This window comes from Brachyhypopomus gauderio, chromosome 5 (assembly GCF_052324685.1).
Source record: "Brachyhypopomus gauderio isolate BG-103 chromosome 5, BGAUD_0.2, whole genome shotgun sequence".
Taxonomy (NCBI): domain Eukaryota; kingdom Metazoa; phylum Chordata; class Actinopteri; order Gymnotiformes; family Hypopomidae; genus Brachyhypopomus; species Brachyhypopomus gauderio.
Genome location: NC_135215.1, coordinates 33,622,865 through 33,648,836, shown reverse-complemented (window position 1 = coordinate 33,648,836; position 25,972 = coordinate 33,622,865). Strand labels below are relative to the sequence as shown.

Here is a 25,972-nt window from a genome sequence, read left to right as displayed (position 1 = left end):
AAGAGAAAGAGAGAGAGGAGGAGAGAAATTGTTTTCCCATGAGAAAACGTAGAAATTAAAGATAACGAGATGACATCGTTATTTTCCTTAAAAGATAATGGTCTGTTAGGTTAGACCTCAGGTTAAAACGTTAATATTTTTAAAACGTCAAAAACGTTAGTTATTTTAAGTTTGCAAGAATAAAATTTTATATATGAATGCCTTTTAAAACAACAATGGTCTGTTACGTTAAAATGGTGTTTACATTTTAAAGGACGTAATTTTACAGCTTCATCAATTTTAACAACCCTAATGAGGCTGTTAAACTCGTGGCAGATGGGTATCAAATAACCTGTAATTTAAAGATTTCTTCAGTTAATCAGCATTCAACCCTCTCCTGTCGTGCTGCGCTTCGTGTCAGAATTAAGTAAGGGACTCTGAAAAAACCTATTTAAAAGATGACAGCTGATAGAGTTGTATAGGCTACACAAGATGTAATGACTATAATTCTCAGCAATGTTTAATTTGATAATACTGCAATATGGGAAAGAAAATGTAATGAAAATTCTTCGCACAGCATACACGTGAGTCAAGATGGTGGTCTTAAAATATTGTCACATTATAAGATATTTTTATTTTTTCTTTAAACAACAAAAACATTCTGTGCTACTCCATCAGGCCTTACACCTTTATGTTATTTTATCTGCTCTAAATGGGTTGACACAAGCTTATGTCTCGGCTCAGTGACTATTCATAAAGAAAATTACTTCATTTAAATGGCGTGTATGGGACATCCAACGTAGCAGTTTATCCAGACTGTACAAGCTAAACTCAGTGAAACGACGTGTTAAATAAAAATATCTTTGTGATTTTAAAAATGTCATATGCTTTTATTTAATGCTGAGTATTTTGGACAATATGCTACTTGGCAAGTTAAGCTGTCTGATATTTGTCGCTTATAATTTACTGCAGGCCAAACTTGTATACACTGCAATAAAAACACCGGGATCAGTAAACAGCCGTAACATGAAGTGCTGCCTTATAAATTCGTTGGCGAACATATTATTTCGCCAATTTATTCCATTAAGACAGTGAACACGTTTTTCAGCCTGCTTGACTAAAGTGTGCAAGTGTTCAGTTCTCATTCAGAGACGGGAATAGACAGGGGCGCGCGGATTGTCCTCCTGTGCACGAGCCGCATTCCAACGTAAGCAGAATTATTCTCACTATATCCTCATGAATTCCACTAATAGCTCAAGATCATTTTATTGTCAGCTCGTGGGCTATGAAGCTGATAATTAGGCCTATGTTGATAAGCCAACATTCTTATTGCAAAGGACAACTGACACGAGGCTTCAGTTTAATGGACAGATGGACGGTAGGCGGAGGTCGGACGATGCTCATTTCTCGAGTCTTTGAAAAGTATTCTGCGCTCAGGAAAGTGTTCTGTTAAAACTCGATTTCTCCGAGTGGTAAAATGACTGTAGGCTTACTTGTTCATTTCAGGGTGAGAATGTGGGGGGAAAAAGATGCAGCCTAACCTTGATGTACCTAAAAGCTGCCAGTTGCATTTCGTGAACACATCTGGAAAATATTTATCTGGAAAAGTGTTATGCTCTTGTAAACAACGCATCATTGCAGCATTACGAGATGAAACACATTTCATACGACGCTCCATTACATACTTTTTTTTTTAAACATCGTTTTTAGTTTATCCAAAGTCTTAAGCCATTGTCCGTTTCTTACATTCCTATAATTGGAACTGCTTACATTACCAGATGGTCCACTACTTAAAATACTGTTGTGTTCATGTTATTGTGGAATGTGGCTAGTGTTACTCATTTCAGTGTTTCGGTTCCTTCATGTTTTATGTTCATTAAGGAAATTATTTTAAAATAAACGGCTTAGTTGCATAATTTCATGGAATATTTATATGGTGCTCTTTATTTTGGTAGTGCACAAGTATTTACACAAGCACATTTATTTGCATTTCAGAACTTATGTAATAAGTAACTACAGATATCAACATTAAAAACACTTTTAATGGCATTACATTAAAGACACCTGCACAATCTCAGGTGCACAAAAGACAATACAAAATATAACCTACATATCTCCTAAAAAATTCAGCAACTTATTTGTAGTAGTAAATAGCTAGATAATGATGCACAATAAACATGTTACTTCAATGAGAGAATTTAAATCCATAGATATCAAGTGGAATGAGTGCACAACTAGCATTTAACCAAGTTTCAGACATTTATCCTTCATGTTGACATAACAAAAATACAGTCCCAGTGCAGAGAGCATAAGAATTTTGTACACGTGTTGATTAATTTGTAACAAGTCTATGCAGACAAATACATTGTTTGGTTTGTGTAGTTTAACAATTATGCCCACATAATTTCAAACATTCATAGTTAAAGCCAGTGTTGTTGGACATTATTTCAGCATATCACTGGACACAAAATGATGAACAAAATTATATGCATGTTGCCTACAGGTGGACATTGAACTACACTGCAAGTATACTTGGTGAAATGTATATCTGGGTCTGAAGCATCTAAATTAGGTCTAGATAGCCTTGTCCTGACAGTCAATTATTTAAAGATCTAATACAATCCAGAGTCCAGATCAACTTGGCTACTCAATCTTGACCTTCTAATGAGAAACTGAAGTTAACCCTCCTCATCACTGTCTTTCATGCTGATGCCCTGAAGTCCGTCTGACACAGCAACAGAGGTCTCTTCAATGGTAAGACGGTTGTAAATAGTTTCATAGTTTTTGCTCTTTAATGTACTGTCCAGGACGCCTTGCAGTCTGAAGTCTCGATAGGACTTCTGCAAAACAAAGGCAAAACGTAGACAGGCAACATTTAAAAATAGTCAATGCTGCCAAAACTGATTATGATGGAGGTTTTGCGTCAGAAACTGAAATAAAAGGATTCCATGCGTCACCTTTACAATCTTGATGAGGGTTTTCAGTTGATACACATGAAGCTGCATGTCTAGTCTGTCAGTGAGCCAAACAAACACTGTCTTCGTGGAAGTGTTGTACCATTGCTGTGAAGATAAAGGCAGCAAAGAACGTTTCAAAAATTTAAAAGAAAATATGATCCATGCACTTTTTTTCTAGTAAAATGATAAACTAAGGTAATATAGAAATACATGATTAATTTATGTATTAAACAAATTCTGAAAGTTTATGTTCAATGTTGAGCCTTTGAGATGTAAAACAGTTAGGAAGATTGGAAATGTTGCCAATGAATATCAACAGAAGCCACTTGTATTTCAAGTTCTCTTGATCAACTTGTTTCACATCCATGACTATATTTCCACAAACAGCTCCAACACCAAATTTGCCGACAGTAGTGCTACAGTAGGACTCATCATCACCACCAAGTGAGCACACGTGGAGAAAACAGAAAGGACGGGAGAGGTGTCAGGACAACCACCTACTGAAGAACAGCAAAACAAAACGTTTGTAATGAAGCAAGATAGGAGCTACAAACCCAAACAGTGGAACTCTGGTAGACAAGAGTAAGCAAGTAAAAAATATTAGGTGACATTTGAGGATTTAACATGCTCACATCACATGGAGACACTATTCAAAGCATGAGAGCTTCTGCAGATCTGTGAAGTCTGAATTGTCCCCCAAATCCGCATAATCCATCATCAATGCACCACAGAGGGCATCCTGACAGGAAACGCCATTGCACCACAACAGCACCAAGCGTGACCTTAAAGGCCTTGTGAAGGATTGTGCAGTCTGCTGAACACACCAAGGGAGGAGCTCTCGACAGTGTAGCGGGAACAAGGCAAAGGGAATCAGACACATTATCACATCTTGAGAGGAAACGAGGAGGCTCTTAAGAGGGTTTGACAAGGTGTGCTCAAGAGTAAACATTTGAGACTACAACAATATGAACACAAATATCCACATTTTGTTCATGTGATGAATATAATCATTTGGATAAGACCAATTAGTTTGTATCCAAGGCACCATACCATTTACATTAGCCATCCATTAATATTATGATCCTTAATTGTCTTTAAAATAAAGTACATCTTTTTTTTTTTTTGTTTTCAGCCTATTTAGTCATAATGAGTGCCATTGTAATAATAACCTGTGAGGGGAACAGCTACATACACCTCCTCTAAAGCTTTTTGAGGTCGCTGCACTCTTTCATACGGCTGACCAGACACCACTGGGCCCTCAGTGAGTATTGCTACGATTCTGACCATGTAGAACCTTGATCGGTCGGTGCAGTGCGTGGTGTCAAGCACCAGACAAATGCTGCTGCCCTCAGTGAGAACAGGCAGTTAAACCGGGACTTAAACATAATATTTTTTAAAATCAAGATAGCAACGATCTTAAAATGCCACTATCTGCACTGTATAACAAGGCAACACTGCATTGGGTTCTCACTATGGGTAATAAAATGTAAAATTTTAAAGTGACAATTATAGGTACTCAACAATTAATGTGGCTATTTAGGTCTCTGTGGTGAACATGGAGCCAGATGAAATGTCTTCATTATGCCGGTATCTGGCCACATGTGTATTTAGGCCATGACGTGTCTGAACAAGCAACACCGTAAGAACACGATTCTCTGCTCCCCACCAGTCTGATGTGATGGCACTGTACTGGGTTTCAGTCAAAGTGAATGTCATGGCAAAACAATGTACACGAGACCTTCAGATACTGGCTTTAGGCAAATCGTGTTCTGCTCTTTGATGTGTACTAAATTATTAAAATACAAAGAAAATTTCATCTTGATAATTTTTTCTTTAGACTAATACATGATGCATCTTTGTTGATTTTATAACTACTGCCTAAAAAAGGAAATACCTAAACACACTAAAATGTACAACACATTTCTTGTGTTCTCTGTTGGTATAGTATATATAGTATAGTATGTGTCACATTTCTCTGTGGTTTCCATGTTCCTCTTGTGGCAGTTCCTAACTGGGGCTTTCTTCAGTACTACAGATAGCATAATATGATATTCTCTTTTTGCCATCTCAAAGTCTCAAACATTTCAGTGATGTTTGCGATTGTGAAAACGTAATGAAACAATTTAGGCTCATCCTTGCCTTTAATATATTTCCTCTCAGCTCCCCAGCAGCCACTAAAGCATAAATGATTCTGAACACTGGTAGCACTAATTTTCTGAAGTATTCAGAAATGCTGTCTCCTAGACTTAATTGAAAGCGGACAAAATAGATAGAGTTTCTCCTTAATTGAAACATTTAGCCAGGAGACAGAAACGGACAAGCAAGGTGAGGAGCCTCTAATTTCTGCAGGTTAGGGGTAACACGCTGCATTTTTCCATATTACTTTCATTCAGACACGAACACATTACAGAACATGTCCTTCCTGTGTGGCAGTAATCACCTACTTAAGTGTCCTCTTGTCTTCATCATTAAGGAGGCAGTGAAGGGTATATGTGCAGCACCTGTGACCAAGCTGGGGGCTGTGCTGCTTCACCACACAGACCTCATCACGCTCTTAATCATCTGATTTGCTGCTGCCCACAAGGGCATACACAGCTCAGTTTTCATAGGAATCTCATCGTAGATAAACACAATGGCTCCGATATCCATATATTTCCACTCACTCAAGACTCGCTTGATTTTTGTCGAAGGCAGAACCTCGTACTGAATATCAATCCATCCATACAAGGAGGGAAAAAAAACACACCCAAACAAATAAGAATACAAGCATGTGGACCAATTCACAAGCACTCTGCAGCCCACATCCCGTTTGATGAGGATGCGTCTGTGGTGACACGGTGAGACCCCAGTCTCGGCGCTCTCTCCGTGTGCATGACTGGGGGTGTGTGAGGCGCATTAGGGAGTGTGGGGAGGGTGTGCCAGGCACATTAAGTGCGCTGCCTGCCTGTCTCCTCACTGCCGCTCTCCGACCCCAGCACAGCTCTACCAAATAAACAGAAGAGCCCCAAACACAGCATCTCTCCAATCTGTCCCTGCACACAAAGTTTTCAAACACAATCTAGACGTGCTGAGACAGGGTGCTGTGTTGTGTGTGAGTGTGTGTGTGTGTGTGTGTGTGTATACAAGTGCGCGTTTCTACACTTTGTCTTTTTTGTTCAATTGTCAATATATAAACAAGTGCTTGTCTCCCTATTGTTCCAGAGTAATACATGGTTTACTGAAAAGCCAAAAATGTTTACAACCTGAAGACAGAATACCATCTCCGACACTCGTATTCAAAGTCATGCGCAAGCCCATATGTACGTGCACACACACACACACACACACACACACACACACACACACACACACACACACACACACACACACACACACACACACACACACACACACACACACGGGTCAACAGGAGCTCAGGGTGAGTGCTCAGACACTGGAAATGGTCACAATGGGGTGATGAGTGCTCTTAGAGAGGCCTCATCGCCTCTCCCACAAAAAAACTTTCCACACCTCCTTACACCTCCCACTCACTCTGTTCTTCCACGCAATATAGAGAGGAGAGGGGCCAGGAGCAGGAGGCCAGATGGAGAGAAAAAGAGAGAAGCAAAAGAGGGAAGGGAAAGAGAGAATCAGACAGAGGCGCAAAGTGCTGTGGTCAGACAAAGGGAGGAGAAAACTCAGCAAAATTACGATAAGACGCAGATGCAGACATTTTATCCTGTTACTTCAAACTCAAAGGGTTAAACACTTTAAAAAATATTAAAATATTAAATTTTTAATAAAATTGTGTTTTGCACATTTTTGTTTTTCTTCTTTTGCTCCACTGAGACAGAATAAATCAATGAACACTGAAATTAGTTCACAGATGAATGACAATTAACTCCTTTTCAGAGTGTGTAAGAGCTAAAAGGGTTCTGCTGGAATAAAGTACAGCTACTCTAACAGGTAATGTAGAGAGCAGATTACGTGTTGTTGGTGTATTGGCATGTTCTAAAAGACCACAGTAATTCAAAGCCAAATGGGACTGACTAAAGGCTTCTTGTTTGTGAAATTTCCTTTAAAGAGCTTCACAACTAGAAATCAAACTTCAAACAGGAGCTATAAAACATACACATATATTTGTAGCAAAAGAGGCAGAATGTAAGTGAATAACACAAAGTTTCACTTTAACCTACAGTGCGGATGCTATTGCACATGTACATGGTCATGTGGGTACTTACATCAAAGATTTTCTCTGTGTACATCTCATCATTGAAACGGTCTCTGAGAATGTCCTGGTTTTGCCGCACAAATGTAATGTAGGTGTCTGCTAGATCCATACCAGGTTTCTGAGAGAGACAGAACATGTTATTTTTGAGGTGACTAACACAATACAATATTCAAGTATGCATCGCTGCATAACTACATAATGTAATGAGAATGTCTGCTTATGTTGACATTTTACTGGTTTAAAAAAAAAACCTAATCTGGTAATATTTATGGCATCTCATGTTTTAAGCAATACATTGATGTGCTCTGGAAACACTTATACCCAAAGCCTCACCTCAGTTTACCTGAGCAAATAAAGAAAAACACCAATATTTCTGTTCCCACAGGGAACACAACAGGAGGGAAACGCAGAGAGACTACTGTAATTGCTGTGACACTTCTCACACCCATTTCTCAAGGGCTGGCAGCCTGAGGGCCAGGCGGGGCTGTTCATCTGCTTCCTGCAGCCCCTCCCTTGACCACCGTGCCACACTCTGCACTTGTCTAAGGTGAAGTGGAAATTCCCTCCCAGACCATGAGGGAAGAATGAAGGGAAAACCAGAGACGAGAGAGAACGGAGGAGCAAGCCGACACCAGAGGTCACCGCTTTGCGCTTCTGGGGTGATTGACGGCAGGGAGGCGTGGCGGCTGGAATGTTCATGTGACGTTAAGGACATGTTACACCAGGGGACTGCATTACTGAGGCTGCTGAAGTGCACCAGCTCCCCTCTGCCAAAAATGAAATCCGGCGTAGATGAGAATGGCTCCACAGACAAGAATTGTACCATATTCTTTAGACCTCTGAATTCCCACATGACGGTAAACTAACTCAAAGGTGTGTGCGCAAACACACACACACACCACACACACACTCTCACACAGCCAGCCTCCCTCACATCCCCAAACAAACATTAAGGGTTCTTAATAGGTCTGTCAAAAATGGACAAAAGTAGGAAGATACAGTCTCCTGTACAAGAGCTTGCATGACTGTGTGTGTGTGTGTGTGTGTGTGTGTGTGTGTGTGTGTGTGGATGCTCTTGCATTAAGGATTAATTACTTGCCTATAAGTGCGCCTGTTGTCCCTTCAGCATTCTACAGAACAGTTGATCTGCACCTCAGGGCCCTTTAACCCTTTACCACCCGCTCATCTCCCCTTCTGTCTTTCAGACTTGTGGGACAAAGTGATGACATGCACATGCACACACTCTGGCAGGGGTGCACACGCACACGCAACAAACCAAACGGCGAACCCACATGTCCCACATCACTGCAGAATCACACACAACCCAACATGCAAAGCTGCAGCAGCATTTTAGCCCCAACAGCCCGGAACAATGGGAGAGCAGGCAGGGCCACGGGGGCGCGAGGTGTTGAGAGAGTGTGTGAATCACTGGAGAGGTGTGGGACAGTGCGATTAGGCCCAGGTTAATGACCAGTTAAGCCGAGAGGATAAGTGACGGGGACGGGAAACAGACAGAAAGGGAAGGAGAGACAAACAGGCAGTAATTACACAGAGCGGCTGTTCTGGCGTCTTGCCACCGCCTCATTCACTGTCCAGGTGCAGGTGTATAAAATGCGTGCGAGAGCAGGAGTCTGTGTGTCTGCGCGCATGTGTGTGTGTGTGTGTGTGTGTGTGCGTGCGTGCGTGAAAAAAAGCAAGAGAGATGAAGTTTGTGTGAAGTGTTTGCAATGCACATCTAAAGATATTTGCAAAAAAAATTGGGGTAAATAGGTTTTGGGGTAAATAGTTGGAATGCTAATGCGTATGGGAGCTAGCGCTAAATCAAAGCATGTGTTTGCAAGGGTGTGAATGTGTGACTGAATATCTTAAAAAGCACTCGCAGCAGGGCTTGCCTTGCCAAACACCTCCCCCCGCCTCCCCCCCGACCCTCGAATGGCAGCCTTTACAGGAGAGCTTAACCTTTCGTGACAAGGGCCCAGAAATGTTCAGTGCCAAAGGCTAGACTCCAGCCTGGCTCTCCTGACCCCTCTACCTCCCAGCAGAGCTGTGAAATGGGCTTACAAGGTGCTGTGTTCCCTGCACACAAAAGCACAAGGTGGAGGTTACATTCTAATTTAACGGAAAGAAGGGCTCAGGGAACTGATGCCAAGAGCACATGTTTATCAGGCTGAGGGGTTTACTGAACAGTGGGACATAACGACAACATATCTCGCCTTCTTTCGTCACTCATGCATGCACAGACAGGGCTAAAAGTCGGAGTGTAAATCGTTGCCCCACTTTCAAATTCTGTAAATTTTTATTATAAATTCAGCATAATTTGACTAAAAAGTTTAATCTTTGAAAAATGCACTTCAGAATGTATTATTCAACTTTTGCTGTAATGACACTTGTGGTGGCATAGACTCTGTTTTCTTCTAAATTTGACCATCCATGCCATCTCAACATATTACAAAACGCCCTTTGGAATATTGTGCACATTAATGAATGTTTAATTTTCTCCGTCTCCAAGAGGCCTCAAATGCTCAATGGGGTTTAGGTCAAGTGACTGAGGAGGAACTTCAGCACTGCTTGTTCAAGTAGTACTAATCCTTGCCCACAAAAATCCAATCCAGAGGCTATAGCACGCCTCAGAAGTATAGAGTAGAACATACACCCTGACTGTGTTAACTCAGTTAACACTTCTGTGCAGGGGCCTATCCACAGAGTACGCAACACAGACCAGACTTGAATATTCCCACAACCATGCATCACTGTTGCTTTGACACTGTAGTAACATTCATTCTCCTTTTCTTCTTACATAACATTCTGCTACTGCTGTAAATCCAAACTTGGATTCATCAACTTGGACATCTCCAGTCATCTTGCTAGGCAATCTTTGCATGTTTAGGCCCATGCCAAGCACTTTGCATTATTTACCTTCCTGAGAAGTGGATTAGGAGACTGCCACTTATCTTTTGAGACCGTTACTTCTTTTCCTTCATTTGACTGTAGCTTTGTAGACTGGGGGTACTTGCTCTATTAATCAGAATCTATACCCGTGAAGAAAGCTTTATGTATTGGTCTTCCAAGGGATCAGTATTGGTCTCCTTGATCATGATTGTGAACATATATACACACACTTGAGTGCATGGGAGTTTGTGCCCAGCTTTGTGTGAGGTGTGGCACTGATGTAAAGACAACCTGGCTCACAATTGACATTCAATATTGTACAAAAATGTGTTCAGTGGGACCACAAAGTTGTAAGAATCATCTTTGTAAGAATCGTCTTTGAATGCTGCTAAATTTAAAACTACCCTCCACTGGCGCCGAGCCCAGCCCTTAAAAAACAGTCTCAGATTATCCCTCCTCCACCCAACTTGACTGTCGGCATTGAACATTCCAGCAGTTAGCATTCCCCCGAAATACGCCAAATCTTGAATCATCCATTAGACTGTCAAATAGTGAGGTGATTCATTATTCCAGAGAACGTATTTCCACTGCTCCAGTGGTGGCACGCTTCACAACAACCCAGCAGACAACTGGAATGGCACATTTTCTTTTTGTGCTGAAATTCCACATAGGATCTCGTGTTTCTACAGCCTAGAAACGGCAAACAAGCCTGTGCCTTGAAGCCACCTACGTACAGGCATTGTGCTGATGTTAGTTTCACGGGAGGTTTTGGGCTGCAACAGAGGGTAAGAGATCTTAATGTGCGTTTTACTGCTTCACGGCTGAGCTGTTGCTGCTCCTAGACACTTTCATTTCACAATAACAACAGATGACCAGGCAGAGATAGCAGGTCAGAAATTTTACGAACGGACTCACGACAATGGGCAGTGTCATTTTAAAATCAGGGAGACCTTCAATACAGCCCATTCTACTTGAAGTGTTTGTCTATAGGGATTGAATGGCTGTGATTTTATACATGTTGGCAAAGGGAGTGGCTGAAATATCTTACTATGTGTATGTATGTGTGTATAAACTATATTGCCAAAAGTATTCACTCACACAACCACATTATTGGAATCAGGTGTTGCAATCACTTCCATAGCCACAGGTGTATAAAATTAAGCACCTAGGCATGCAGACTGTTTTTACAAACTTTTGTGAAAGAATGGGTTGCTCTCAGGACCTCAGTGAATTCCAGTGTGGAATTGTGATAGGATGCCACCTGTGCAACTAATCCAGTCATGAAATTTCCTCGCTCTTAAATACTCCACAGTCAACTGAAATAAGAAAATTGAAGAAAGTTGGTGACCTCTTCAGCAAACATTTCCGAGTCAATTACTACAGACATTCAAACTTCATGTGTCCTTCAGATTAGCTCAACAGTGCGCAGAGAACTTCATAGAATGGGTTTCCATGGTCGAGCAGCTGCATCCAAGCCATACATCACCAAGTGCAATGAAAAGCGTCGGATGCAGTGGTGTAAAGCACGCCGCCACAGGACTCTACAGCAGTGGAGGCACGTGACAAATCTCACTTCTCCATCTGGCAATCTGATGGACGAGTCTGGGTTTCGTGGTTGCCAGAACAGTACTTGTGCCAAGTGTAAAGTTCAGTGTGGTAAAGTATGGTGTGGGGTTGTTTTTCAGGAGCTGGGCTTGGCCCCTTGGTTCCAGTGAAAGGAATTCTGAATGCTTCAGCATATCAAGACATTTTGGACAATTCCATGCTCCCAATTCTGCGAGAACAGTTTGGAGCTGGCCCCTTCCACTCCTAAACCTTGTGGACAGCCTTCCCAGGAGTATACCATTAAAATCAAGTATACCATTAAAAACCAACTGCTTAATATTGTGTAGGCTCTCCTTATGTCAAAAAACAGCTTAGACCCATCAAAGGAATGGAGACAATGAAGCCTCTTGGGGGCAGATCGAAGTCCTGCAAGTTGTGGCCACCATGGATCAAACTTGTTTTTCCAGGAGCATCTCACAGATGCTCAATTGGATTGACATCTGGGGCATGTGAAGGTCAGGTCGATACACTGAAGAACATGTTCCTCAGACCTTTCTAGATCAATTCATCTAGTGTGGCTGGGCGGAGGAAGATGTGGACATGGACGTGAATTTGACACCATCTACATAAACGTTGTTTCAGACCATCACATGCGTCCAATGATGGGTTCACAGCAGAACATTCACCATTACATCATGCCACCTCTGCTGGCTTTCTTTCTTCCCATAATGCAACCTGGTGCAAGCTCTTCCTCAGGTGAATGCACACACGCCTGTTGAAGAAAAACACCGGGTCACCTTCTGTTGCTGCAAGGTCCAGTTATGATGCTCATTCATCTGTTGCAGGTGTTTTTGGCTGTAGACAGAAGTGACCATGGGCAACCTGACCAGGCTGCAATTACTCAATACAGATGACGCTATGTGGCACTGTGTGTTTTGACACCTTTCCATCATAGCCAGTATTAACTTTTTCAGCATTGTGTCCTACAGTAGCTCTTCTGTGGTACTGGACCAGGCATTCTGGCCTCCACTCACCGCATGCATCACCCAGTCCTGGACATCCATGACCCTGATGCTAGTTGTCCTTCCTTGCTCTACTTCAGGTAGGTACTAATCACCTATTGGGAACACCTGCTATTTTGTAGCTGCTTTGACATAGTAAGGCCATATTGTAATCGCTAGAGGTCTTAGTCGCTCAGATCCTTACACTTGCCCAATCTTACTTCAAACACATCAAATTCAAGAACAGACTGTTCACTTGCTGCCCAATATATACCGTCTAAAATACTGATTAGCTTATATTGGCACCTGTTAAGAGGTGTTATATATTAGGCAGCAATACAGACACAGACAAGCTTACAACTGATAAAAGACTGTAATGTCTTGTTTTTCTAGAAACCACTTAAATTTCTTACTTTAACTACAGCACAGAGCAATTAAATTACTCCATGGGGTCTTGTTCAGATATACAAGTTCTACAATGTGCTTCATGAATAAAGTGGGAATAAATCCGTTATCTGCAAATGTGATTGTTCTGCAAAACGCAATTTGTTTTGACTCATGATGTCTTCGCTGGTTTACGGTCTCCTCACCACCTCTCTGAACGCAGTCCTTGTGATTCTCTTGCCGTTTATTGTGACCGCCCACTGTCAACAACTTGCCGAATTGTGAAACTGTTTTCAAGCCAATTGGGTTACTAATTAGCCCTGCTTAGCCAGCTCTCAGAGGTGCCCCTGGCACTATGATGGCTCATTGCAAAAAGCTAATTTCACAACCATCTTTAACACTGCCATTTGATGAAAAAAGAGAAGATATTTTGTGCGATGGCAAGTGATACTGTAACGCTACTTGTTTACGTGCCCGTTGGTTTTCTTACTGAGAGAGGGCATGCCAAAAGCCTGGGCTCAAACACTCTGTAAAGTTGGATATAACAGTTTCATGGTATTACAAAACTGGCACACACAAATTATCGCATGCGCTAAAAAGCACAGAGTGACATAGGCACACAGTTTTCATGCACACAGCAACCACTGACTGTTCTAAACTCAGTTAACACTTACTGGGACGTCCACATACTTAGCTGCCGCTTTTACCTTAGAGAGAAGATATGCATGAACTATGTTTTTCATCTTTAAAACATACCATTTTAACGTTTGGCACTTAAATGAAATGATAAAAATACTTACGGTGAAAGAAAGGATTGAAGAAAAAAGTGTTCCTTCATCATATCGGGACAGCTTGGACAACACACTATCCAAAACAGTGGCAAACTGCAAGTACAGAAAAGTAAAATCCATACATAACCCACAAATTCATACAAACACCAAGGGACATACATAAATGACTCCCAGTACGTCACACAGTATTATTTTTCTATTATATGAGAGAGAGAGAGAGAGAGAGAGGTAGTTCAAATTTTTAATTGTAGTTTAGCATTCAAGTCCATACTGTATACGTGTAGTCTAAATGGAAGAGAGGCATTCAGCAGCTCATGTAAAGAATGGCAGGGCAGGTGGCCAGGACACGCAGCCCAAGCCAAACTATAACCTGTGGAGCTGCATCCGTTTCAAGGAAGGGCTGAGCTTATATTACCTTTGAAACTAGGCAGGAGATCATTTCTTTGAAGACCTCATCAATCAAGACATCAATTTTTGAATGGTATTGTTGCTGAGGAAATGTCCAAAGCATGGGTAGAAGACAGATGACACACAGAATTACACACTGAGCTGAAAGAATAAGGACTTGAAATGTCATATAATTAAATTTCACCCAGGGACTGAAATGGTGTACACACACACACACACACACACACACACACACACACACACACGCACGCGCGCGCGCGCGCGCGCACACGCACACGCACACACACACACACACACACACACACACACACACACACACACACACACACACACACACACAAATGGGAAAAAGCACTCTGTGCACGAGTTAAGAAAATCACTCAGAATTGCACAGAATTACAAACGGCGAGGTCTCAAATCCTAATCTTAACCACAATAACAAAAATGTCAAAATGTAACTTAAAACACAGTAAATGGGCAACCTGTTCCAACAGCACAATCATGTAAACATATACTGCAGAAGAGAGAAATGTTCCCATGCAACAGGTCAGAGTTAAGCAGCTAATAGGGCTATTATGCTAGTGAATGGAATTCCTTTTCTCATTTAGGGCAAAGGAATTTGAAGGATACTTTTTATGTGGGCTACAATTAGGGCAGCCTTGTGTTTTTCTAAAGGACCCATCCAGCTGCGGTGACCAAAGGCTCACACAAGATTCAATTAATCCGCCATTTCATGTCTGATAAGTCTTATTCACTTATTTTTTGTGTCAAAACTGCTGAAAAAAGACGAGGGGAAAAAAGATGGGGAAGAGTCGGAGAGAGAGAATAAAAAATAGGATAGTGAGCGATAGAAGGGATGGAGGGGTGGGGGAGTGTGTGCGCATGTGTGAGGGTGTGTGTGAGCGCACATGTGTGTGTGTGTGTGTGTGAGAAAAAGAAAGAGCCTCCATTCGTTTCCATTGAATGGATGCCTTAGCTGCATGCAAGCAGGAGTTCATCTCTGCCAACAATGCCCTTTCAGAGCACATCTAAAGAACACCCAAATTAAAAATTTCAATCAACAAAGAACGCAGATCGGTGACAAATTGAGGGTGCTGAGAGGTCACCGTTGGCAGCCCTAATTTTCTTTTCACCATTTTTCACCACATGAAATGGCCTTTTCCAAAAACGGAATTATGGGCGAATCTTAAGGACTTTTTACCTCAATTAACACTTCCATGTTTGCTTTTTATGTAACAGTGGGGCCAAATTGCAAGAGCTCTTTCTGCATTAGAGGAGATTAAATAGTGAGGTCTTTGCCATGTGTGTGAAAACCAAAAGAACAATAATTTCTTTTGAAAACATTTATCTGGGAGCGATCCAGTAAGAGCCACTTCAGGGAAAAAGCAGTTTCTAAGAGTAACCTTGCATTCTGAAATGTGGCAACCCCAGTCACCCACAAACTTTTACGGATGCAGAAAATAGGCCAAAACATGCCACAATAAAATGATTTTTTGCATCATATTACAAAACACAGAGGGGTGGATGGCCCACCACAAAATTATGACCTTTTGTTCATATTTTCAACTTTTAGGGAGTCCACACTACAAAATGAAGGAGCGTAAAGTGCCACTCAGCTCAGCTATTGGCCGCTTGCGCCAGGAAGGTTAAGCGAACCAAAACAACGAAACATGATCTTTTTAAAACTTGGGAAAGGCATGAATTTACACCATGGAGTAGATGAGGAATGAGAAAGAAAAATAAAAAAAGAATAAAGTCATTTTTAACAATCAAATTTTACCAGGACAAGCTTTTAATATTTACTATGAATTACAACAATGCCCTGTATTAAATGTTTTGAAGTCTCTGCAAGTCAAAAATTATGCAACCCAGATACACTATTAATGAATTAAAAGAAATTGTAGTTTTTGAATCAATGAAAGGAATATTGGACAAATGAAGTACAGGACAAACTGTACAGGAAAGATCGAAAAACAGGATTTCAAAAATGTTTCCAGCTAAAGATTTTGTATGTTTTGAAAGATTAGTTGGGTTTGTGTGCGTGTGTGTGACAGCAAGGCTCTTATACACTAAACCTTGATATGTCATCATTTGAGGAGAAACTTACCCACTGTTTGTTAATCTTGGATTCATGTGATGAAGAGCAGGACACATGAAAACAAAAAAGCAATAAAGAGACAAATGACAATCGCACTGTGGAACAAGGATGGAACAGGTAAGAAAAGCATGAGGTGGTACCATGGTACACGAATAGACAAATGAAAAATGCAAACAAAAAAAAAAAATGCACCAATAGCATCACTATATGTTGGATGGGAAGCTTTTATCATGCTGAAATAGTGCTAGTATCTCAGACTGATCTGAAAGGCTCGGCCCTGGTTTATGCTTCTGGATACAAGACCTTCATTACAGACACATTTAAGCTCAGAAACCACAATATAGAAAACTATAAGGATTTTTGTATACCTTGCAACAAAAAGAAAAAAACTTGACAAAATATACTAAGAAGTCACATCTGCAGAGCATTTGCCAATAGCAATACAAAAGGACCAAACAATAACTCCCCTCCAACCAACACAAACAATATTTACTGCATATTTAGTTCTCCCTCTCAGGTTATAAAGAGTCATAAACGTGACCATACATCAACTCCCAGTTGTGCTTCTTCAGTTCAACATAAACTGCACAAACACTTTATTGACCTTGAACTTGACTGTATTATCCTCAACTCTGTACCATAAAAAAAGAGCGAAATTCTTCCCTAGTTGTGTTATTCACTTTCTCCCAGAGTGTAAGTGATGATCTTCATGAAGAAAGAAAAAAAAATAGTTGAAACCTTTATCACTCAGAGCAATTTTTTCTCCCTCAAACAACAGCTTGGTCTTCACACATGAAGGCACATAAACTGTCAAGATTCTGTGCAAAGATTTAAAAAGATACAGCATGGCCAGATATCAATCCACCCCGCAACACCTAATGCTTGGCAACATGGCATAATGTGTTGCACTCTTCAACACTGGTACAGTTCACTCAACGATTCTCTCTTGACATATAGCCCAGGAGAACCACCAATAAAGATAAACAGAAGGGATTAAAGTCATGAGATGCACCCTACGGTGGCAGCAACTTACCTCCTGGTCTTGATCAAGGACACAGAGTTTGGAACATTGCTTCTTGGCATCCATGAGAATGTTGAACATGGTGCAGACTGACAAGGGGACCCTGAACTCTGTGGACTTACTGGATTTTTGCATCTTGGAGTCAAAAGCTGCTTTTGTCCTGTATATAAAACGGGGGTGCAAGAAATATCTCAAAAGGACTATTTCTGTGCAACTTCACAAGCTAATGACTGCAAAAAAACTAAAAGGCTACAAACATGCTGCTGTGAAGACGCGTAATGTAAAATAAAATTGGCAACAGATCAATCGTGAAGACTTTTTATTCCAAGCTTTATATTACTGTTATTCCAATTATTTTATATTACTATATTACTGCCATCTTTTTTCATGCAGGCCCTGACCTTCTGACACAAGCTTCCATCATGTCAGTGGCCATCAGCTTGAGCCTTTGTTCCAGATGTTTGGCAAACTCGTGCTCAGGCCAGTGAAGGTCCATGATAAACGTCTGGAGGGCATCCAGTTTCCAGAAAAGGTCCTCTGATGTTGCTGAGCCATTTCTGCCAAAGAGGGCACACAAACATCATCAGTTTTCTCTGTGCTTTTTAGGGAAAGACCAGTGAGGACTACATTAGCCTTCACAAGAATAAAATGTCGATCTTAAGGATTGTGGCTCAATTTTATGGTTTCTTCAACTGTTTCCACAAGCAACGCTACAATTTTAAGCCTGTGCCCAGGAAAATTTAAATCAGAAGCAGTCCTTTATATTCCTACTTCACCTATAATGCATAATGTACTGGCCATGTGCATCAGTAGTTTGAAAGCCCAGAATAGGTTTTACTGAGAGCATAGCATTGGTTTTAGTCTGCAAGCTAATTTTAGTAACAGGTACCCTTGGACAGAACAAGGTAGCTTAGCAACTATTTCAAAAGAAGGCTACAGTTAAATCATACAAAAGAGCACTTTAATCTCATTCCTAACATGCTGTACATTGCTGTCATCTTTTAAAATATATTCAGATGCGAATATGGTGGTATGAACCATACAAGTGGTATGAACCATACAATGATTCATTTTTAAGGGCATTAGTTTCTGTAAGGCCACTAAAACATGCTTAAGTACATGCTTCTTTACTTATTGTATCTATATTATTACTAGCGTTTTATTATTATTATGACCATGTGAGTACTAATAAAATGTGTTCATCTGCAATGAAAAGCATGGAGAGGCCTGTGTATAAAGCTTGGACCTGCTGGTGAAGAAAGCCACTGCGTTTCCAGAGGCACACAAGAATCTTACCAGATGGACTGACACTGGCGTGTCAACCACAGTTAACACGGCAAAACACCGAGAGGCTGACAAGCAACATTCAAGTGTACAGCGCAAAATGCTCGGCAGCAAGAAAAAGAAAAAAAAAAAGAAAAAAAGGGCACTCACTCTTCTCGCTGTTAAAAGACTGTTACCTTCACAAGTGGCAGTCCTGGAAAATAGTTTGGCAAAGTCCACAGTGCAATTAAAAAGGATGAGCATGAGTTCCCACTCGATTAATTAGCGACGGTACAGTCCGCGAGGACCCCCCTGGGGGTCTACGCCACCCCCTCAAGCCTGTGCGAGCGGGGGAAGAGGCAGCACGAACAAATGGACGAGCTTCTCGCCAGGCGCGGGAGTCCCACGAGGGAACACGGCATTCTGACTGCCTCTAACAACCAGCTAACCACACAGTCCCCTCGGACGGACACCCACAGGACTACTCCTACCACACACACGGACTCGGGCTTAAAACCTGGTGTGCATTTACAGTCCAGGCTGCTTACATAGAACAAGACCTACACAATATTATTTTTTGGTGTGTGAAGGTTTCAGAAAATGTTCCATCACAAAAAGACTTGCTTTGCGCCAGTGGCTAATGTTAACGGGACAATCCCCCAAAACATTTAGGGTTATTCCAATTATTCCAGCATTCCACAGGCAGATATGGTAGGGACTTTCAGCTGCAACGGGATGCAAGTTTGTACTAAAAACATGTTTCTGGAGACAAAGTGCTGTGCCTGATGTACTTGGTGGAGTTCAGTTTTGGGTTCAAGCTTTGTCTATTGTCCCTAGGCACAGAGAATCTGAATCAGCAGACTGGGAATAAACAGATGTGACAGTGAAGTCCAGCATGCTAGCCATTAGAAGGTAAATAAAACACTTTTAGCTTCTCGTGTGCGCATGGATAACATTGGTTATTATGCGCTCCTTTGATTTTTGTTTCAAAGCAATTAAGGAAGCAGTTCTCATTTTCTCAATGATTTTCACAGCTTACATGATGCCCAAAAGATCATAGAAGCTTGGATTTCTGGTACTCAGTCTCCGACAAAAGCAATTCCTTGTAAACTAGAAATTCAATGGAAAGACTGATATTTGTTAAATTAACAAGTTTGAATTGAATTGAACATTTTAAACACTAATATTGTACGAGTACGGATCCATCAGAAGGTACGCAGTAAAAGCCAAATTGGCATTGGTCACAGGACAAAAAAAGGCATGTATCCATCATGAATTTGGTCTTAAAAACCAACTAGCAAATCCTCTTAGACACAAAATGAAATGTTCACACAAGCATAGTGCATGCACACCAGTGCAATGAGCATTTAACACACTGATGACATATAAAAAGGCATGCTGCAGATTGTATGTTCTTGCTCATTCTTACTACATGCAACACGCATGCCAAGCATGAGTCATTCATACTGACCTTGAACATGCTTAATTTAGCTAGAATATCAAAATGAACTACAATATTTTTAATGCAAGTGAACAAGAATTTTTTGTACAGCCTATTCGTTCAAAAAAGAGTAGATCTTATATGTTTTAAGTTGCTTGATACCCTAATTTCCTTGAATTTTATTCACATTATGATTTTTGATGTCTATAGGTTGGGAGCATGATTGAAAAAGTTCAAAGCCTTCTTTATCGCTATAATAAGCAAACAGCATGGATGGAGCCCAGCTGGCCCATACACACGTGTTGTCACATAGTGGTCCCATCCAGGAGGGGGTGGAGAAGCTGGGCATCTGAGGAAGACTGAGGGGCAGGTTGGGAACTTTAGGCAAAGGCACACTTGGCAGATTGTTGGTTATAGTCCTGCCAGAGATTCAAATGAAGAAAACAGAAGAAGAGAGACAGAAGATACAAGGGTGAAAAAAAGAAATAAAGGCTTAAAGTAGGAAATATTGCCGAACCTTTATGATTATCTTAATGTAGACAGGAAGGTCTCAAAACCTTCAAGAAGCTTAGAACCCAAGTAGTGTTTGAGCCATAATTAGTGGGAATACATACAAGAAAAAAGAGATTAGAACAGAAAGCATAGTGACAGTAGTTAGTAGCAGGTTACTAAAAGAAATTAATGATTCGCACAACCACACAAGATCCATGCATTTCATAGGAAGCGGCTTACTGGTTGTTTTTGTAAAACAAAAGCGGGATAACTGACCATTTCTGCTTTAAACAGGAAAATCGGTTTGGTCCTGGTGAGTAAACCTCATAACCTGAAACTAATGCAAATCCTTACTTGACTGGCTGCCATGTCTCCTGCTCAAATCCACGATGGACAGACTGGGCGATGGACGACTCCATCAGATCAATGTAGCGCACAACCAGAGGCGTGTAGAGCTGTTGCAGGTGCTTGTGGAACGCTCCATTGCACAGTTGAGCTGGAGGAGGCAAAACACATTTGGTTGGTTGTAAGGGTTTAAGTTGTAGTAAGAAATTAACACCTGTAGAATTCAAGTGATGCCACTGCAAAATTCTGAGATCTATTTTTGGCACTGTTGCAAAGGTAAACCACTTCAGACAAGTGGTAGAAACGATCCACCCTGAAAGCTAAAGAGAAAAACATTCAAGTAAGTAGAGACAACACACACTACTGTGTTGGACAGAAGAATCAGACGAGTAAAGGTGATATTCTCACAGATCCCCAAGGAGTTGTCCTAACGAGAGAGAGAGAGAGAGAGAGAGAGAGAGAGAGAGAGGTGTCTCATTGGGCATCATTAGATAGAATTCCCTCTCATTCTGCTCCTTCATCATTAACACTAGCCTTTTTATTCTCATGGGTGTGTAAGCACGTTTCACAACCATTTAACATCTTGAGATGACTTACATAAGCATTTATGGACAGTTGCATGACATAAAATATAAATGCACTTGGACACAAAGGCTATAAGCAAGACAAGTTTAAACATGGTGGACCAAAGAAATATCCTAAAATAAATGTGTTGACATGACTAACAAATACAGTAACTGACATTTCAAACTGAACTAACTATAGCACACAGATACTAATGTTTACGGATTACGCTTTCAGTCAATAAAGAGCCATAAAGTGATACAATATGTGCTCAAACAGAATTAATTTCAAATGCTCTAAATTCTGAACAATTGAGTAAGTACAACTAAGAAAATTCACAGAAATTAATCAAAGTAAAGCTCTTCACATTGAAGAAAGCATGTGTCTCATTGTCACAAATAACCAAAATAATAATTCCTTCACTTCCATGTAGCCAACAAGGTTCTCATTTCAGTTCAAATGAAAACACTGTTGACAGATGAAATAATTGAATGTTGAACAGAGGAAATCACTTGGAAGAGAAAACAATATGTATATACTTCAGTCTGAACAAGTGTCCTCAAAAAGACTTAAGGGAGTGCTACTCATGTTTGGCTCTACTGCATTATGTCAACTGTGTTTTAACAGCATTGTTGACTTGTTTTATAGAACTACAAGTCAAATGCACAGATGGTTGGAGCAGGGCGGGGCTCAGCCACCTGCGGGACAGAGCGGGGCGGGGCTCAGCCACCTGCGGGACGGGGCTCAGCCACCTGCGGGACGGGGCTCAGCCACCTGCGGGACGGAGCAGGGCGGGGCTCAGCCACCTGCGGGACGGGAGCAGGGCGGGGCTCAGCCACCTGCGGGACGGGAGCAGGGCGGGGCTCAGCCACCTGCGGGACGGGAGCAGGGCGGGGCTCAGCCACCTGCGGGACGGAGCAGGGCGGGGCTCAGCCACCTGCGGGACGGAGCAGGGCGGGGCTCAGCCACCTACGGGACGGGAGCAAGGCGGGGCTCAGCCACCTACGGGACGGAGCAGGGCGGGGCTCAGCCACCTACGGGACGGGAGCAAGGCGGGGCTCAGCCACCTACGGGAAGGAGCAGGGCGGGGCTCAGCCACCTACGGGACGGGAGCAAGGCGGGGCTCAGCCACCTACGGGACGGGAGCAGGGCGGGGCTCAGCCACCTACGGGACGGAGCTTGTTAGCAAATCTTTTCCTTTTAGATAATAGAAGCATGATTTTTTTTTACTTTTTTTACTTTGTGTACTTGTGAACAAAGCACAAGAAAATTTGTCCTACTCATGAAATATTTATTTTTAGATACACCCCCCCCCCCCCCCCCCCCCCCCAATAAGCTCAGTTTTCATTACTTTCATTACTTCGTCATTACTTCCAGTAGGCTGAATCCTCATTCAGTGTTCTGTCTAAATTGTCACTCATGCTTAACAATGTCAAATTTCTGAGGTTTAATGTTACACTTACTACTCTGTACATCGTTTAAAATATATATATATAGCATTTGGTCCCTGAGCAACACTCATTGCAGCCTTGCACTGGTGTTATATTCCTCTGTTGTGATTACATTGTCATCATATTGGTATCATATTCCCCTACTGCAATTGCACAGTCACGTTAATTTTAACTTGACAAACATTTCCGTAAACTCCATCAGAATGAAGTTCTAATCTGTTCTGTTTACAATCACACACATCATGCTGCTGCATCAGTTCCTAATTTAAGTGTTATTTTTATAAAATCCAATATCAGTCATCACCCACATAGCTCAAAAGAAAAAAAAATCTGTTTGAATGCTGCACCTTGCATTTAAAAAAACAAATATCTGTGGACTGTTTTTGATTTGTGAAAACAGCAAAAGCTTTAAAGAAATATTAAAACATTTAAACAATAAAAGAGACTGATATTAGTGAATTGAACAATTAAGGCAACAAATTGTCTATCCTACAGATAACCAAACTATACATGATCATATAGGCTACATCTAATTAGCATGATGACATTACTGGCACAAAACTCATTAACCTCCTTGTTTAACTAGGACTAGGTGTAAATTCTGCACTTAGCTGGGAGAGTACTGAGAGTGCTCTTTGGATATGCCCTGGCTTTGAATTAAAGAGTTGACCGCAGGTAAGGAAAATGAACAGTATAGCAGAGTCCAGAGTCTAACTATACAGAGAAGAGTACACGATGCATAAATCAATATAGAAAGAAAAATTGAATAATAATAAAAAATGTAAATGTGTGCCAAAGCTTTACTCACAGTCAGCACGCAAGAAATTGTTGAACAACTGATAGAGGGGGAAACTATCCCAGGTGTCATGTGGCTGTACGGCCAGGGCAGCGTCCATGTCTACTGTGTAGAGGGACAGGAACATCTCAGCATGCCCTGTCATCGCCTCTGGCCACCAAGAGAAGGCCTAAGGTGCACAAACACACACGATCAGCACATAAACACAAAGTTGTGTTTGTGTAAAAAAAGTTGCAAATACATTATAGGCAATACACAGATAGATGTGTGCATAGACAACATACACAACAGAACAAAAGGCATATTCACATGTCAGAAGAGACGTGTTCAAGGTTAGCTGAATTCAACATGACACATGCGCGCACACACACTGTAATGGATGTTATCAAGTCCACTGAATGACAAGGTGTATAATAATAATAATAATAAAAAAACCTTGAGAACGAAGAATAAAGAAAGCTGAAACGCTAAGAGTAGAACAGAGGGAAAGAAACAGAGGCCATATCATCGCAATGATGCCACAATGAGAAATACCACTGAGCCGTTGCAACAAGTTGTCCAATAAGCTGCAAATGGCATCTAGAACCCATTCTGAGTATGTGCAGAACTTTCTCGCCAGACATATTGCTTTTAAGCTGCCAGTATTTTGGCCTGTGTTAAACACTGGTTAGACCAGGCCAGGTTGTTCCAATCTTCTGTTTTGGTTCAATTTTTGTAGCCTCAGTTTCCTGTTCTCTTGCAGACATCTTGCCATGAATGGTCACCAATGAACAAGACTAAGAGTAGAACTTGCAAATGAGCTACCGTTCAGAACACAAGTGTCAATATATAAAAAGCACACTGAACATTAAAGCTATAAAAAAAAGATCATACTAAAGCACTGGGCAGATAACCTTTGGTGATGTGTGCCTCAGGCGACCATAAACAATTTTTTAACCTTACAATACAAATATTTTACAAAATCAAGAACATAAGACAATTAATTGAATTACGTATCAGATTAATAGCTACTACTTCAAGCAATACATGCTGGTAAATAAAATCAAAATGTAAAATGTACAAATTCTTTGTGAAAGATGTTCCAACTTCTTGTTCTTGTCTTGTTACACTGCCATTTTAAAGCTCTGAGCAGTAAAGTACCAGTGAAGACCATAGGTGATGTTGGTGATGTTGGGAACAGAATTGTTTTAGTATAAAATAGGATTACCAAAGCACATGGAAAGGCCTCATTTTATTTTGGAGTGACCAGATGAATCCAAGCTTCCAACGAATACTTTCGTCCATGGAAGTTACTTCTATGTAGTCTACATTAATGTTTATAAATAATTTGATATGGACAATACAAGTTAAACATATAAATATGTATCAAGTTAAAAATGGAAAAAATGGACACTAGCTGTATATGCAATATTCACACAGTATACTTAATTCCTGACCTTTTAAAGTAATGCAGAACGTAAATGATAAACATGAAAAAGTTAAATATTTTCAGCAGATCTGGTTCTGAAATGTGTCCATGTCATGCAATTTACAGTGTAAATTTAAACTGCATTACCTTTTACTTCAGACAGCTGTAGAAAGGCTCACTATCACTAATAACCAAATATAAAGACAGTGGTTGCCAGGCTATAAGAAACAGACAAAAGGGTTCTCTTTGTGAAAGGCTTGCATACAAAACTTCTAGTACGGAGACTGACTCCAGATAAAGCCAGATTCAGAGCAAAACCATGATGTATAACGAACAATATAGCAAAGAACACTGGAAATGTACTTCATGCAGACTCAATATTAAAGAGCAAAAAACTGCTCCAATGCTAAATGCATGGATGAATGTCGGCTGAACAAACGTGCCCATTTTGATTGGCTGCATAGGATCAGAATATCTCCACTGTGCACTAAGGGAAAGAAGTGAACACTTGCTTCTTTTTGCAATGTCTTTATTGCCAGCCAATATGTCGGGCATTGAAAGATTTCTGAAAAGATCCAAGTCCTTCAATCTATTTTTCTTCATATTCTTACACACCTAGATGCTTGGGTGTAAAGGAAAGCCTGTCCATTTTATCTCCTAGACCCCCCTCCCCCTGTCCCACAGGGGAGTCGAGAACTCGACATCTATTGCTGCTGGAATCACGCAAAAAAAAGAAATGTGCAATCAGTGAAATGAAAAAATGTGCTGAACAGAAGAATGCTGCAAATCTATTGAAAGATTCCATTGTGAGTGGATATCTTTGTGCACGCGTGCGTGTGTGTGTGTGTGTGTGTGTGTGTGTGTGTGTGTGTGTAGGGGTATAGGAGAGTATGTGTGGGAGCAAAAAGCACTCATCTGACTTCCTGTCA

At 41.1% G+C, this 25,972-nt stretch overlaps 1 protein-coding gene across 6 annotated transcripts in view; it reads right to left on the bottom strand.

The window, feature by feature from the left end:
* Positions 1-2,001: 2,001 nt before the first annotated feature.
* Positions 2,002-25,972, bottom strand: part of cadps2 (Ca++-dependent secretion activator 2) — a 118,040-nt gene continuing 94,069 nt past the window's right edge. Inside the window, exons 18-29 of one of the 6 annotated variants that reach the window (XM_077007306.1) lie at positions 23,648-23,804; positions 20,834-20,975; positions 20,287-20,406; positions 17,685-17,840; positions 17,296-17,443; positions 16,272-16,286; positions 14,172-14,246; positions 13,766-13,849; positions 13,640-13,672; positions 7,157-7,264; positions 2,937-3,041; positions 2,002-2,819 (exon numbers count right to left, since the gene is read on the bottom strand). In XM_077007306.1, coding sequence (XP_076863421.1) covers positions 2,658-2,819; positions 2,937-3,041; positions 7,157-7,264; positions 13,640-13,672; positions 13,766-13,849; positions 14,172-14,246; positions 16,272-16,286; positions 17,296-17,443; positions 17,685-17,840; positions 20,287-20,406; positions 20,834-20,975; positions 23,648-23,804 — 1,305 coding nt within the window. In that variant the 3' untranslated portion in view covers positions 2,002-2,657. The remainder of the gene's footprint in view (positions 2,820-2,936; positions 3,042-7,156; positions 7,265-13,639; positions 13,673-13,765; positions 13,850-14,171; positions 14,247-16,271; positions 16,287-17,295; positions 17,444-17,684; positions 17,841-20,286; positions 20,407-20,833; positions 20,976-23,647; positions 23,805-25,972) is intronic. The other 5 variants (XM_077007307.1, XM_077007308.1, XM_077007311.1 and 2 more) reach the window with 5 other exon arrangements.